At 47.6% G+C, this 17,076-nt stretch overlaps 1 protein-coding gene across 1 annotated transcript in view; it reads left to right on the top strand.

Annotated features, from left to right (window-relative positions):
* RUNDC3A (RUN domain containing 3A) overlaps positions 1–12,240 on the top strand; it is a 120,070-nt gene extending 107,830 nt beyond the window's left edge. The window contains exon 11 of the mRNA XM_086923915.1: positions 8,990–12,240. Within this exon, the coding sequence (XP_086780041.1) occupies positions 8,990–9,132 (143 nt within the window). The 3' untranslated portion in view covers positions 9,133–12,240. The remainder of the gene's footprint in view (positions 1–8,989) is intronic.
* The last annotated feature ends 4,836 nt before the right edge of the window (positions 12,241–17,076 follow it).

Raw genomic sequence — 17,076 nt, 5'->3', positions numbered from 1 at the left:
CCATTGCCCTCAGTTCTGTAGAACGTGGGGATAGGTTTCTCTAAACAGTGCCTTCAGTTGTGTATAGGAGGGGGGGCCTGCTGAATAGGAAAAGGTTAACATGTCATCTTAGTGACTGCTAATGCCCATGTGGAATTCTTGTGGGCTGGAAACCTCACCGTGCCTGCTTAATTGTTAGGAGGGTTAGAGCACCACATCGTTCCTACACTTAATTAAATATGAGGATCTGAGGTAAAGGTACTAGAGTTGTGAAGCTGATAATTTTAGTTAGCAGTCCTGCCGGATCTGTAGCAACTGCCTGACCATATTGAATTGAATTTTCACCTCCTAGAAGGAAGCTGTAACAGCAAAGTTTAACTAAGCATAGAGCTTAATGAGGCGTTCTGCTAATTCTGTAAATGTGATGATTTGATACTTTTGAAAGTGCCTTTATTGATTCATTGACAAGTGTATTGTATTGTTGAACAGAGTAACATCTCAGGAAGTGGAATATTGATTGGAGGAGAACTGAATGTTGTGCACTGAAGAAATTAATTGATAAGTTGCTAGTAATTCAAATGATATAACTGCTGATTCTAAAGTAACCTGTAATGTTATATGCTATATAAATTTTGAGAACAAAGAGAACGTTTTTTTTATAAAGCAATACGTATTTTCCCACATTTTTGGTGTAGTGTTTTCTTTTTGAGTGCTATTGCGTGGTTTTACTTTTGGGTGGTCTGCAACCTTTACACAGTGCCTCTGATATGCTAGTCTTGCCCTAGGCCAGGCTACCCGAATTCCAACATATTGGTGCCTAGCGGTGGGATTCTGACTTGGTTGCAGCTACTCACTAGTAATTTGACGTAATAGACCAAACCTACACCAGGAGTTTTCTCCTTGCGGCCCTCCCAATTAGTCTTTTTGATTTTTCTAAATTTATTCCTGGTGGTGGGTGGAGTTGGCTTTAGGTTGCCCTTGCAACTCTGAAATTTCTGGTGTGTATCTAGGTTTGCCTGACTCACAATGGAGTTCGCTGTGGAAAACCTAGAGGTCTATTCCGTGTCACAATTGAAAATGTTCTGCCAACAAATGGGGGTATTTTTCAAACATGGTGCCAGGAAGGGGGAGCTCCAGACCAGTCTTAGGGCTTGGGTGGAGGCACACCAAGGAAAGAAGGAGGAGGATGAAGAGGCCGACCAGGACACGGTGGGGGAGGTAGAAGAGTTATTCCACACTGAAGGGGAAAACTTACTCACCGGACCAGTGTCCTACTCCAGAAGGGGCAGTAGCATCTCTGGGGGAAGCCTAACGGAAGCCGAGCTCACCGATAGGAGGGAGAAAAGACAGTTAAGGTGGGAGTTGGCTAAGTTGGAGCAGGAGAAAGAGGAGAGGAGGATGGCCCACGAGTTTAGACTGAAGGAACTGGAGCTCCAAAGTCTGCGACGGGGGTCCTCTCCTAGTAGGAATGGTGGCAGCGAACCAAAGGAGTCAGCCAGGGAGACCAAACCTCATTTACCAAAAGACCTGATAGCAAGCTTCAGTCAGGGGGACGACATAGCAAAGTGGCTGGCTGCTTATGAGGTTTCTCTGAGGGTTCATGGGGTGCAGGAGAAGCACTGGGGGGGTGGTTTGTACAGGTACATGCCTCCTGCTGGTCGGGATACCTTGCTGGCCCTGGATCCAGAGGAACAAACTAACTACCCCACCTTGAAGCTGGCGTTGTTAAGGAAGTTCGGGCTTACCCCAGAAAGGTACCGACAGAAGTTCAGGGGGAGCCACAAATTGAGCACTCAGAACTGGGTGGACTTCCTTGACTACGCCAGAAAGGCCTTAGAGGGTTGGGTCAAGGGCAGTGAGGTAAAAGATTATGAGGGGCTGTACGATCTATTTTTGAGAGAGCACCTCCTCGAGAAATGTTTTCCCGAGCTGCGCCAACATCTGGTGGACAGCAAGCTGACCAATCCCCGGAAGCTTGCAGAGGAGGCGGACATCTGGACAAGTACCCGGGTGTCCTCCAAGGGGACTGGAGGGGTATCTCAAAAAGCCGGACAGGGCGCCCCCCAGAAGAAGGAGGGGGGGGAGAAAAAGAAAGAGTTCTCTAAAGGTCCCCAAAATAACTTCCAAGGGAAGGGAGCAGGTTTCACCTCTAGGGCAAACCCGCCCCGAAACCCTAATCCTGGCCAAAGCCAGCAGCCCAGGGTTCTCCACTGTTTTGAATGTGGTGGTGTTGGACATTATAAGGGGGATGTCAGATGCCCAAAGAGACCACCCCCTCCCACCGGAGGAAAGTCACCGAGAGTAGCTAGTGTAGCGCTCGGGGAGGAGTTGCCCTTAGATAAGGGGGGTGAGTGGGCGGGTGTCACCTTAGTGTCCCTGGGAGAGCGGGAGATGGTGCCAAAGATCCAGGTGCCCCCAAATACTACAAAGTATGGGCAATGGGTTACCATCAATGGCGAGAGAGGGGAGGCTCTGAGAGATACAGGAGCCAGTATGACTATGGTGAGAAGTCAGCTGGTGTCTCCAGAGCAGGTTGTTCCTAATGTACTCCACCCCGCCGCGATGGCTGACGGCAGAATGGGCCACTATCCCGTGGCTGAGGTTCCCTTTGAGTGGGAGGGGGTTGCAGGTTCACTTCGAGTTGCCGTAAGCCCTGCCGTGCCAGTCGATTGTCTGTTGGGGAATGACATGGAACACAACACTTGGAGAGAGGTGGAATACCGGACGCATTCTGCGATGCTGGGTACACCTGACTGGGCCTGTGTCAGCACACGGTCTGCGACTGCCCGGAGAGGGAGTTCGCCTGGGTTGGAGCCTGGAACAATGGCCCAACCCGCTGCTAAGAAGGGACAGACCCGGAGACAGAGACAGCCTGCTCCGGCTTCCACACCCCATGAGACAGATCGGCCACCTGCGGTGGTGGACCAGGAGTCCGTGGAGGGGGAAGTAGACTCTCTGGAGGATTTGCCCATCCCTGCGGAGTGGCATGTGGAGGGAGGTCCTACCAGAGAGGACTTCTGTAAGGGGCAGAGGGAGTGCCCCACCCTTGAGGGACTGAGGCGACAGGCTGAAGCCCAAGCAGCAGGTGATGTTACGGGACATTACCATATTTACTGGGAGGATGGACTCCTCTACAGTGAACCCAAGGTACCCTTGCCTGGTTCATCAAGGGCCTTGGTAGTCCCGCAACAGTACCGAGCCTTTCTTTTGGAATTGGCTCATGCCATACCCCTGGCAGGACACTTAGGCCAGGACAAGACCTTTGCACGGCTTGTCCTCCACTTTTACTGGCCTCAGATGAAAGTGGCGTCCAACACATACTGTAGGATATGTGTAACCTGCCAGGCCAGTGGGAAAACAGGGGGGAAGCTAAAAGCTCCCCTGGAACCACTTCCAGTCGTTAGCACCCCCTATGAGAGGGTGGGCATCGACATTGTAGGGCCTTTGGATCCACCAACAACAGCTGGTCACAGGTTTATCCTGGTACTGGTGGATCATGCCACACAGTACCCAGAGGCAATACCTCTGAGGACAGTCACTGCACCTGTAGTGGCAAGAGCCCTAATGGGAATCTTTACCCGAGTGGGATTTCCCAAGGAAGTTGTGTCTGACAGGGGGACCAACATCCTGTCAGCTTACATGCGGGCAATGTGGAAGGAGTGTGGAGTGACCTACCGGTTCACCACTCCTTATCACCCCCAGTCGAATGGACTGGTTGAGAGGTTTAATAAGACCTTGAAGGGCATGATCAGAAGTCTGCCCGAGAGCCTGCGGAGGAAATGGGATGTCCTCCTACCCTGTTTACTCTTTTCCTACAGGGAAGTGCCCCAGAAGGGAGTGGGCTTCAGCCCCTTTGAACTTCTGTATGGGCACCCTGTACGCGGTCCTCTCAGCCTGGTGAAGGATGGTTGGGAGAAGTCTCCCAGGAAACCCCCCCAGGATGTGGTGAGCTACATGCTGGCCTTCAGGAGCCAAATGGCAAAGTTGTGGAAGCAAGCTTCTGACAACTTGGAGGCCAGCCAGGCAGTCATGAAGGAGTGGTATGACCACAATGCTCACCAGGTGGAATTGGAGCCTGGACAGAAAGTGTGGGTGATGGAGCCTGGAGAGCTTAGCGCCCTCCAGGATCGCTGGAGAGGCCCCTTTGAGGTGTTGGAGAAGAAGGGTAAGGCCACATACCTGGTGGACCTTAAGACCCCTCGACAGCCCCTACGGGTGCTGCATGCCAACCGACTCAAGCCCCACCATGAGAGGCCCGAGGTCATGTTGATGATGGTGACTGACGGGGAAGAGGAAGCGGAAAGCGAACCTCTCCCAGATCTCTTTTCGTCCCAAGAGAAGGATGGGTCAGTGGAGGGAGTGATTCTCTCTCCTACTCTAACTCCTGAGCAACGGGAGGATTGCCGCCAGATCCTGGAGCAGTACTCTTCGTTGTTCTCCCTTGTCCCAGGAAGGACCCACCTGTGTACCCATGACGTGGACACAGGAGACAGCCCACCAGTGAAGTCAAAGACCTACCGGCTGTCTGACAAGGTGAAGGCTAGCATCCATGGAGAGGTTGCCAAGATGCTAGAGCTGGGAGTAATTGAACCTTCCAACAGCCCTTGGTCCAGTCCGGTGGTGCTCGTGCCAAAAGCCGCACCACCAGGCACCACACCTGAACTGAGGTTCTGTGTGGATTACCGAGGACTGAATTCAGTAACAAGGACTGATGCTCATCCGATCCCTAGGGCGGATGAATTGATTGACCGGCTAGGAGCTGCCCAATATCTGAGTACCTTTGACCTCACTTCAGGGTACTGGCAGATCTCCTTGACAGATGGAGCATGGGAAAGGTCAGCCTTCTCCACGCCTGAGGGACACTACCAGTTCTGTGTGATGCCCTTTGGGCTCAAGAACGCCCCTGCCACATTTCAGCGGCTGGTGAACCAGGTCCTCTCTGGATTGGAGAGTTTCTCTGCTGCTTACTTGGATGACATTGCCGTCTTCAGTAACAGTTGGGAGGACCATCTGCAGCATTTGCAGGCCGTTCTCCAGGCCCTGAGACAAGCTGGATTGACCATCAAAGCCAGCAAATGCCAGATTGGGCAGGGGTCGGTTGTGTACCTTGGACACTTGGTGGGTAGGGGGACTGTGCAGCCCCTACAGGCAAAGATTGAGGCAATCATGGCCTGGGAACCCCCCAAGACACAGACTGAGGTCCGAGCTTTCCTGGGCCTCACAGGATACTACCGTCGCTTTGTGAAGGGGTATGGCACTATTGTAGTGCCCCTCACAGAGCTCACCTCCAAGAAACAACCTCGACGGGTAGTTTGGACGGGAGCTTGTCAGCAAGCTTTCGAGAAATTGAAACAGGCAATGTGTGCGGCACCGGTCCTGAAGGCCCCAGACTTCTCCAAGGAGTTCATTGTCCAAACAGATGCATCAGAACATGGCATTGGGGCAGTGTTATCGCAACTGAATGAAGAGGGCCTGGATCAACCTGTGGTCTTCTTATCCAGGAGACTGCTTCCCCGGGAACAGAAGTGGAGTGCCATTGAGAGGGAAGCTTTTGCGGTGGTGTGGGCTCTGAAGAAGCTGCGGCCATACCTCTTTGGCTCGCACTTCCTGGTTCAGACTGACCACCGACCCCTTCGTTGGCTGATGCAAATGAAGGGGGAAAATCCCAAGTAGTTGAGGTGGTCCATCTCCCTACAGGGAATGGACTTCCGGGTGGAACATCGGCCTGGAGTGGACCACGCCAATGCAGACAGTTTCTCCAGGTATTTCCGCCTTAGTGATGAGGACTCCCAAGGGGTTGGGTAGTTCTCCCCACTTTCAGCTGGGGGGGACGCGTGTTAGACCTGTCTGGCTTTTTGGCGAAGTCCCTCCTAATTATTATTTATTTCATCCCCTTTTTGCCCCTCATACCCTTGATACTTTTTTGTCTACTGACTTTTTGTAGGTGTTGGCCAGGGGGATAGGTGTTCTTTCTCCCCCTCATAATCTTTTACCTCAGGCCCAGAGGCCTGTTCTGACAGGAAAGTTGGCACCGCCTAAAATGGTGGCCACCAACTGCCCCAACTGTCACACACAGAACTTGGCCATAGCCTAACATAGGGCATTCTAGAACCTTCTGGTCCATTCTGGACCACTGAAGGGCAGCCTATATAAGGCGGAATGCGGGGCAGCCATTTTGTCTACCTGAGAGAGTCAGCTGGAGGACAGGCTGTAGCTGAGGGTGGGAAGAGGTTAGACTTAGGGTTGACCTCCTGGATAGGGAAGCTGCCTTACTGAATCACCTCACTATCCCCTCTGGGTTATCTGTCCTGACCCCGTTGTTGAAAGATACTGGAGACCCTGGGCACCTGTCTAATCCCTTGACTGGAAGAGTAGGGAAGTGACCAGGAGAAGGAGACTGCAGCCCTGAAGAATGTAGTCCTCTGCCCAGCATAAGGATCCTAAAGAGATTGGTCCAGCATAAGGATCCTAAAGAGACTGTTCAGCACGAGTCCCAACTGAAGTGGGGCTAATCCTGGTGCCCCCTCCCCTTTTGCTCAGCTGTTAATCGGTAGCTGACCGACTTCTGGGAACCCCCCTCTGCGCTACACCCCCACCGTGCCCCTCTTGGTACCTGTGGCAGTGGAGCAAGGAGTCGCTCTGCTTAGGAGCCAGCGTGTGAGAGCTGAGGAGCGGAGGCGGCAAGCTGACAGGCCGTTCTGCCCATTACCGGCGCGAGGCGAGTGGCGCCGTGACAGAATAAAGCCTGAAGATCCTAAGGTGAGGAGCGGATCGGCGGAGTCCCCGGACTGTTTCCGGGTGGGCGGAGACAAGAAGAGGCGTCCCCTGCACAGCGCGATCTCCGGTGGAGAGACACTCTCTCGACGCGCATGCCCAGTGGAGCCGCCGGGCGTGGTGAGGAGAAGCCGGCGGTGGAGGCGTGAGTAACCCAGCGCTTGCCTGCGCAGCCCAGCCTCGTCTGAGGAAACCCCGGGAACGCGAGCGAGGGGCTGGGCGCCAACAGCAGAGTCGTCCCTTGACCAGGGATTGTTTGGAAATCGAAGATTACTCCACGCCAGCGCCGCGTCCCTAGGCCGGGGATTGTTGATAATTGAAGTTTCCCCACGCCAGCGCCGAGTCAGCAGTGTGCTGGGCGTGGAGTGGTGAGATCGGCGAGTTGAACACTTAAGGAGCCCCAGAACAGCAGCGACGCGTGGAGACTGGGAAAGCATCGTCTCCACGCTACAGTAAGGAGAACGTGGGGGTAGTTTCACTCTGACCATTGCCCTCAGTTCTGTAGAACGTGGGGATAGGTTTCTCTAAACAGTGCCTTCAGTTGTGTATAGGAGGGGGGCCTGCTGAAAAGGAAAAGGTTAACATGTCATCTTAGTGACTGCTAATGCCCATGTGGAATTCTTGTGGGCTGGAAACCTCACCGTGCCTGCTTAATTGTTAGGAGGGTTAGAGCACCACATCGTTCCTACACTTAATTAAATATGAGGATCTGAGGTAAAGGTACTAGAGTTGTGAAGCTGATAATTTTAGTTAGCAGTCCTGCCGGATCTGTAGCAACTGCCTGACCATATTGAATTGAATTTTCACCTCCTAGAAGGAAGCTGTAACAGCAAAGTTTAACTAAGCATAGAGCTTGATGAGGCGTTCTGCTAATTCTGTAAATGTGATGATTTGATACTTTTGAAAGTGCCTTTATTGATTCATTGACAAGTGTATTGTATTGTTGAACAGAGTAACATCTCAGGAAGTGGAATATTGATTGGAGGAGAACTGAATGTTGTGCACTGAAGAAATTAATTGATAAGTTGCTAGTAATTCAAATGATATAACTGCTGATTCTAAAGTAACCTGTAATGTTATATGCTATATAAATTTTGAGAACAAAGAGAACATTATTTTTATAAAGCAATACGTATTTTCCCACATTTTTGGTGTAGTGTTTTCTTTTTGAGTGCTATTGCGTGGTTTTACTTTTGGGTGGTCTGCAACCTTTACACAGTGCCTCTGATATGCTAGTCTTGCCCTAGGCCAGGCTACCCGAATTCCAACAATACCCTAGCACAATACCTCGTGAAGCCACTGCAGGTGGGAAGTTGAGAGTCGTGAAGCTAGGAACTGAGCGATGGATGTAAAGGTATATAAAGATGAAGGTCCTCTGTGGCCTGTTGCAGGCGAGATGGCGCCCACATGCCTTTGATTTGTGCATGTATGGTAATAGCCAGATAGCACAACAGCCATATAGAAAATGAGTGGAAACTGCAATCCCAGGCAAATAATGATAACCTGTTTTAAAATACTGCTTTATATCAGAGTTTGTGTCGTCACTAAGGACTGTGATAGTTGTCAGGATTACCCAATTTAATGACTCCAGAAGACCTGACATGACTTGTTGGGATTCAGAGTTACAATTTGCAGATTACACAAGAAATCCTGGTGAAATTAAGACACCCAATCACTCCCAGGCTGCAAAATAATAAAACAAGATATAGCAGGAGGGATGTCTGTGCATTATAACCTAGCCTCAAGATTCTCAACACTTCAAAAAGTTTCTCATCCTCATCAAATGTTTGTAATGTTTAATGTATTTGAGAACCAAAAAGGGTCACTAAATTGATCTCACATGGCTAGACCATGACTTTGAACAGAGGATGATCGCGTCACTGAGTAAAAAGTCGTTGTTTTTACTCGTACTGAATTAGAATCACTGGTAAGTACTTAAGCACAGCAGTAGGGAGATCCAAATGGAAGCTCTCTGCACCAATGCTCTGAAACCTTCACTTGCTTTGTGGAGACAGGGTTGATAATCGAGTTAGATGGATGGAATAGACACCTATTAAATGCTTTACTCAAACATCGTTTTTGTCGATAGATGTCCTGTAGAAGGGGGAAGTACCCACATGTGAGACCGATATCGTGCATTTTGTCAAGTTCTCCATCGAAGGCAAGTGGCTGAAATATTGATATATATACGTAAACTCTTTTCTAAAATGTTCTATTTCTTCTTTTGCCTTCATAGGGAAAGATCCAACACCCTCCATGCTGGGCCTCTGCGGCTCCCTGGCTTCCCTACCCAGTTGCAAGTCTTTGGCCAGCCTGAAGTCCAGCGAGTGTCTGATGAACGATAGCAATGAAGCTAGTCCAGCCCTCAGCCCCAGCTGAGACCCTGAAAAACCATGCAAGGGGGAGGCGCCTTTGTTCACCAGGGACTCTGTAGCAGAGGCTAGAGGAACTGGCCTTAAGTCAATGGAAGACAATAAAGTAGACATTCCCTGCACTCAAATTCGAGGTGGGAGATGCCAAGCAGACCTACTGAGCAAAAGGCAATGCCCCGTCTATTGATCCAGTGCTGACCACATCGAAGAAGAAAGACTGGAGAGCAGTGCAAGCAATAGAAAGGCAGTATGCCCGCCCCACACAGAAACTCCGAGTGGTGTGGGTGAGTGGCAAAGACAAGCTACAACTGTAAAGGAGATTAGGAGGTGTCGCAAAAACAAAGGGCAACACAGTCCACAAAAGACTAGTCCATATCCACTTTTATATAGCCCATGGAAAGAGAAGAGAAAATATAATGCAAAACTCTGGTTGGAATTGGCTGAAGTTCTACCCCATGAAAATCTGTCATGTGATATTCCAATTCATCCTGTTCGAATGAGACCACTGATAACTAGAACACAGAATCTGGAACAAGACAGAGAGGTCATGTGATATTCCTGGTCTCTTATTGGAGCAGGGATCTTTTTCTTCAACTATCATGCACTAGATAAATTATCAATGTGAATCTCAAGCCCTTCATCCTCTCATGGTACTTGTTACGTGTTGGCTTCTCATGGGCTCAGAAGCCAAGATTAAATAGATGTGAAAAGATTTGCCAAAATTGAGGAGACACATTTACAGTCCCATCTCAGTCCACTGATGATGCATCTTACATCCAGAGTGGCAGAGACAGAGTCCAACCTTCAATGAAGGTGAAGATAGGTTCGGGTATCATCCTACTAGACAGGGACTGATTTAGTTGATTTAATATTCTTCAAGAAACATCCACGACCTGTGCACAATCGTAGTGGCAAACTGTGTCCTACAACGACCCCAAAATGCAGCAACGCTTAATTTTGCAGTTTTTATTGTGCACATATTGTGTCAGTGCTTGGCTCTCTGCCAATTGCATTACGCTCAGAAGACAAGGACCATTCCACCCACAGACAGGCAACAAATATATGAATCACTTCTAGAATGTCTACCAGGAGTCAGACAATCTCATTGGCTAACTCTTCATTTCCAGCAAAGGTGAACATCTGGACAAAGAAGATCTAAAGAATATCTCCATTGACATCACGAGTTGAAGCAGCAAAACTGCAAGGACCTTTCCTTCTGAATGACACTGCCAGTGGTATGACTCAACCAGCTCATCACCAATGCCTTCCAGAGCTGCTGTTCCAAAGCTCCTTCGCTTTAGATTCTATCTGATTCTATGGCTACAAACATTGCAGATGACATGTTGTTGGTTTCTGCTGGGAAGACTACACATGAAGCAGCCGGTTTAATTTAAAGGAGGACTATCGGCAAACCTGAAAATGTATCTCAAATACCATCTTACAGTGGTACAGAGGTAGTACAGAGGTGTTCAAAGCAAAATAGTTGAAGATCTGAGTAGAGTCCTCCCTTGTTCATATTATGCAAGAGCCACCATCACCACATTTCAGCCACCTCAAGATCAAGCACTAAAAAGGCATGGAGTCTAAACTTCTTTCTCGCTCTCTTCGTCAGTTCTGATGCCCACTCAAGTGCATTGTGAGAAAGTTCTTACTGCTCTGGGGGACCACAGGCTCAATTATTGTCAAACCAGGTACCTTTTTTTGGCCACTGGATTCCTACTTGCTTCTAGAGAGGATCCAGTTTGCAGTGTGCACTATGCAGAAAAGAAATAAATATATACAAGGGAAGAAATAGCTGCAATTGTGTCGACCTTCCAAGTAGTACTAATGCAATGACTTTCCATCATCTGCTATGCAAATTAGATTTTAATTGTTTAAACAAGGTATATTTGACAACTGCTACAGAAAATGTATGTCGACTTGATGATTTTAAGGCAGTCCACTTGCCTGAGACAGCCCATTTTGCATGAAATTTGATAATCATCTGCTGACTTTGAACTGTTGTTACCAAGACCTGACTATAAATATCTCTTCTTAGATAACAAATTCCAGTTTGAAGATGTTGAAGAAAGGTGTGGAACGTTCATTGAGTCACAACCAATCGTAGCCTCAAGTGTAAGGCTTTGGTGCATTCATTAATCACAGATACAATTCTGCATTATATGTTCATTAGAAAACCTAGGTAACACTTACAATGCTACAATCACTCTAGTGCACATCTTCATCTAGTTGCAGCACTGGGTCACATTTCAACAGAAACTACTTCGCTCACGGAAAGAACATCCTGAATTGTGACAAATTAGTTCCTTTACATTCCACAAAACTATACCAGATCTTAGCAGTAACCTGTATATGTGTTTGATGTCCCCCTCTCACCTTTGGCACAGGAACCATAACTTGAAGAGCTTAGGATTCATTAGCCACCAGTACATACTGCTGCAATATTTCTAATGTCTAAGTAAGCATGCCCATTGCTAGTTCCTTATATGAGCCTTTGCTGTCTCAGTGCAGTGTTTATAACATTTAGCTAATTTCTCACATAATTTCACAATTTATTTTAGACCAGATTTGTGCACTTTTTTTTAAACATAATTAAGGCACACACTACCTCAGTGAAAGGTCTATTAGTTGCAGTATAACAGATGACCGGTTTTGCACTTGTTGGTCCTCATCAGTGAAGTGCAGCTCGTTAACGTTCTTATGTTTTTTCTTCCAAGAATACATCTTAATTTCTGCAGCCGAAAAAATAAAAAATCTGCTTGGTATTTTGTAACATCACTGGATTCTGCATGTTTCTTCAAAAGACATAGTATTTGCAGACATGTTGTGCCACCTGAGCAGTAACCAGCCTGGGTGATATCGGCATACCCCCTTCTTAAGCTGGTCTTTGTATAAGTGGATGTTTCTCCCTACAACCCTTTCATCTTGATGGACTGAACTCGTGGGTAAACACATGGCTCCGGGGGCAAACACTGATCAGACGGACACATAAAGGATTTGGATGCATAAGTGGTCCTTCTAAAAGACACCAACAAATGCATACATACTGCCAATTATATTGCCAATTATAGAGGAAGAGCTTCCTTTGTGACTTGAATAAACGTTCTCTTCGATTCAAAGTCATGTCCGAGTTATTGTCATTGGTTGTTGCCACTCTTTCCGGGGATTATTTCTTCACAGTTGTATCCCATCGGTATTCTAGTAGAGCCAGCTTCATCCATGGTATGTCCTGACGCCATGTGATCTTCCCACCAGTGGTTTCCAGTACCGGGAGCATCTACAAAGCAGCATCAACTTCACCTGTGAAACCCCTCACCAGTAAGAGTGCTAACCTAATAGTGTTTTGCCTGGTCATAATAAATAGCTACTCCTCACAGCAGCGACAGACACTTCTAAATAGTAGCCAATTAATGTTTCACAAAATGGAGTTTCTCCACCGATGTGGGCGGGGCAGGTCTGCTCTGATCGCAGAGCAGTGGGAAGGAATGGTGGGCACTCTGTAAGGTGCGCAATTACTGTTTGACCGGCCCTCACAAGCTGGCTAAACAGTCATGCGCATTTTGCATGTTCTCCACCCAGGCTGCATTACAGCCTGGGTGGAGAACATGCCCAGGCCCCCATTCCCTGGCTGAGCACCGAACCACAGCACTCAAACCAATCACAATGCTGCAATTGGCTATGGAGAGCTTGGGAGTCCGGGACCCTCCTGCTTGCACAGAAGCTAGGAAGAGGAGGGAGGAGAGGCGGCAGCATCAGCAGCGGCCGGCCGGCCGGCAGGTAAGTTATTTATTTATTTTAAACCCTTCACTACCCTCTTCCCCTCCCCACTGCTGCTTTTCAGGAGCAGCTGCCGCTGGATGTTCTCCAGCACAGAGTTCATAGTGTGAAATCCTTGCGCCAGCAGTGCAACCTTCCACCCGCCAGTGATCACCCAGAGGGTCTTTATTCCACGATAGGTCTGTCAGTGTTGCAGCAGTGTGACTTTCTGCTAAGTAGTTTATGTCAGAGCTCAGGTAGCGTGTGTTGATCAGCTGTGTTCTGTCTCTACTTCAGCAGTGTGAGCTTCCATGCCAGCCTCTGGTGCAGTGCTACAAGCAGGCGCTAAAATCACCCAGGGTAATATTGAACCCCAGTGATGTATTTCCCTCTTTGGCTCCAACACTTGATTTCCAGTTTTCCCAGCAGGAATGTTTGAGATACGCAAACCCATACTATCCACCACACTGTATTGGCTACACAAATTCTTTTATTTAATACCTGGAGGAATCTGCATGGTCAAAAACTCAGACTGAGCACAATTTTTCTTTATCTTGCGAAACTGGAAGCAAACACAGTTTGCACCCAGTTTCAAGATTACCACAGCACTTGTAAGGAGGCCATAAGAAGTGGCTTGACCGAGCACAGACACAGCAGGCTATGCTCTGCTATGTCCTGTTATTACTTCAGCAATTTGGGCTACAGCCCAGCACTGTATGCCTACTGCACCAAGCAGAGCCCCCAAGTATATGAGCAGTGCACTGCCTCAAGGCTCGTTAAGAATGGCTCAAAGTGGAATACTTTAATGAACAAAATCTAACCCCCGTAGCGGGTGAGCAACTTGACGTGATCAGCCTGATACTATTGCCTGGAGGGTATCAAGTCATGGTCCCACATTAATTGCTGTGCCTTTAGTGCTGGATACAAAAGACCTAGAAGGTGATGAAGGGGTGCTGGAAAGTGGGCTACCTGCCCCCCGCCCCTAGAGGAGTTTCCAAAACTTGGTTAATATGAGACTCTTAGGAAAATTATGTCTATGTTATGGAATATTTTGAGTTTGGCCAGCCAATGAAATGACAGGCTTAGCTTACCTGAGTGGTAAAGAGTCCACTTTGCTGTCTAAAGGAGATTTATCTTCAGTGTGGAGGTTACCAGCATGCTGAAGGTGGAGGGATCATTTTTACTAAATTGAATTTTAATTCTATGCTCAAGGGGCATGGGCCAGGCCACTGGTCCCATTCACAAAGCAGCAGTGAAGGTGAATTGAGAGAGCCGGTATATCAAGGTAGGTCACAGGTGAAATTGAGGGACTTGGCCCGCATGTAATGCTTCCTTCATGAGCTGGACACTGAATATATGAGGGCCTGTAAGCTTGATATTATATTTTTTAATGCAGTGCTGCACATGTGAGTCACACGGTAATACTGAAGTGTCTAAAGTTCCATTTAAACAGGGCCATACTGCATTCTTAGAATGAAATGGGGGGGGAACTTGTTGCACTGCATCTGCACATAGACTTCTCAGGGCTGCAGTTGACTATATTGAAGGGAAATAATGAGACTTTATCTGATACCCAGGCTGGAATAGGCAATGTATTTGTGAAATAATATTACTTAATATACTTTTAACACCCACTCTGCAAGTTGACCAGTTGGTAGACTCTCTGGGAGAGGCACACTTTCCTAAGTTATTACCTGAATGGACCGATTACTCGCTGTGAATTTAGGGCTTTTACTAGGTAGGCTCTGATGTATTCCTGATACACATCTGATAAGTACAACAGATTGCCCATTGCACAACTCCTGGTTCTGTTGAACCAGGCTCAGGCAAATGGGTTGCTTCCCCTGACAAGGGCTGACATGGTTATGGTGGACCCCAAACCTGATACAGACACTGTAGATAATTCCTTCTATGGTCCAGTCGATGCTGAACTTGGACTACAAGATTCTTGCTAAACTCTGGGTCACCAGAGTAAACATGGTGGTACACTTGGACCAAAATGATTTCATCCCTGCCTGCAACACTCCCATCCAACCTAAGACGATTGTTTCCCCGTCGTGTAGACAGTATTTTGCCTTAGTTGAATCCTTTTAGCAAGGCTGCAACCTGGAGGAGTATACTCGCTAGGCATACCCATGAAAAACTTTGACATATACTTTCCTGGAGGACTTGGGCAGGTGCTTCCTCTCCCCTGATGTTACATGCTGAGGATTGTGGGTGGTGTCTGTAGAGGGAGGCAAGAAGCCTGTACTAAGTGGCTTAAGGCTATACACATACTGTGCCTGCGTACATGTGGTGTAAGGGGATCATGTCGTAATGTTAAGTGGAAGCATCATCTGACATGAAGTGCTACATAGATAATAGTGGAGAAGTAATTGTACCTATGCAATTGAAGGGACCGACTATTCATTGTTACTGTGCTTTCAGTTGTTTGGAAAATATAATACATTGCATATAAAAAAAGGAATGTCAAATAAGTTTGGGTAGGTCACTTGTGAATCTACTACGAAGTTATCAGGGCTACGAAGACGCAGTTGCAGGTCAATAACTTTACCTTTTCTATCTTTGGGGATCCCATAGATCCAAATGCAAGGACACTACAAACCGAATTATACCAAATGCTGCAGAATCAGTAAATGGGGCAATCCTGATAACCGGGGACATGTTTGCTTTTTGTTTTGATCTATAAAGATGCAAACTGATTAGTACTTTAGGAGTTTTACCTCTATCCAGCAAAGTTGCAGTTTGACTTACATCGACTCTAAACAAACTGCTGATACATCTGTCTCTGATTGGGAAAAATGTTGAGGGACGCCTTAATGATATCTTACACTGAACTCGTCTAAATAACTAGTACTTATTCCCACTTTAACTAACCTTGCCTTACAATGAGTAAATACTTTGCCATTTGGAAGAATGGAAAGTAACACAGCCTTTGCAAATTCTTCTACGTGAACAAAGGGCAGTTGTATGAAGGTTTGTGGATAGAAGATATTCCAAAATCTTGAACCATGATTGACTTTTGCCGAGAAGAAGCACCTTCCCCTACCGTTTACCCCATTCCAGAGGTGCAACATCCAACCTCCTCGACGAGCAGCAACTGCCGCTCTCAGAATTCACCCATAGAATTTCCCTTGCACAACAAGCTGTGTTCCGGAGCCTATGTATCTATTCAAAACAGTTTTTCCCTAGCATTGAGACCTGAGCAACATGGCTGATGCCCGGTGGAGATGCTAGACAGCGAATGAGGAGATTGGCCCTGGTTTCCCCCTCGACCATCAACTACCCAGCCGGACATTGGACACAGTTCTTCCTCGACTCCCTGCTATGGCTTCTTCCTCCCCTCCTTTCCTACAAATTCTCTCAACCTCGTTTTTTTACTGTACCTTAATACGCTATTGTAACCGATGTAATTTGTAACACAATGTTGCTCTGGTATAGAGCTCTGATAACTCCGGGTCTAGCCAGCGCTATATAAACCTTTTTAGATGTACCTTGTAATGCAACCATCTTCTGGTTAAGCGCTCTGATACCTCCGGGTCTAGCCAGCGCTATATAACCTTCTCAAATCAAATAAACTAAAAACTGGTTTTCCTAAACGCTGAGACCTGAGCCATCTGGCGGATGCCCGGTGGAGCTGCTAGACAGCTAATGAGGAGTTTGGCCCCGGTTTACCCCTTGGCAGTCACCTACCCAGCCAGACATTGGGCGCAGTTTCTCCTCGTTTCCCCACTATAACTCCATCCTACCCGCCCGCCTACGAATTCTTGAAACATTGTTTATGTGTTCTGTACCTTACTCGGCTCTTGTATCTGATGTAACTTTTAACGCAACGATCCTAAATGTAAAGCGCTCTGATACGCTCTTGGGTCAAGTTTGCACTATATAAAACGTTATAAACAAATAAATAAATAAACTACAAGAACACCGCATGGCAAAGTGAGCAGTCACCATCTTCTAGGCTTCCTGTGTTATGAATGATGACTTAGGGTTGCCCTCCTAAACAGTAGTCACCCCCCCTAGGAACATACGTCTGGTGCACCATCTTCATGTGACATGATAAATACTGACGAAAGATTTCTTAGACGTCGGACTACCAACAAGCTCTACCCTGCATCATCTCATATATGGTAGATAGAAATCATTTTGCCTCTAAACCAGTGTATGAGAGAAGGCTGATAGTTCCACTGTAGGC

Source organism: Lissotriton vulgaris, chromosome 5, assembly GCF_964263255.1.
Source record: "Lissotriton vulgaris chromosome 5, aLisVul1.2, whole genome shotgun sequence".
NCBI classification, from domain to species: domain Eukaryota; kingdom Metazoa; phylum Chordata; class Amphibia; order Caudata; family Salamandridae; genus Lissotriton; species Lissotriton vulgaris.
Note: the sequence above shows the minus strand (reverse complement) of the source record. Positions and strands in the feature narration are given on the sequence as shown.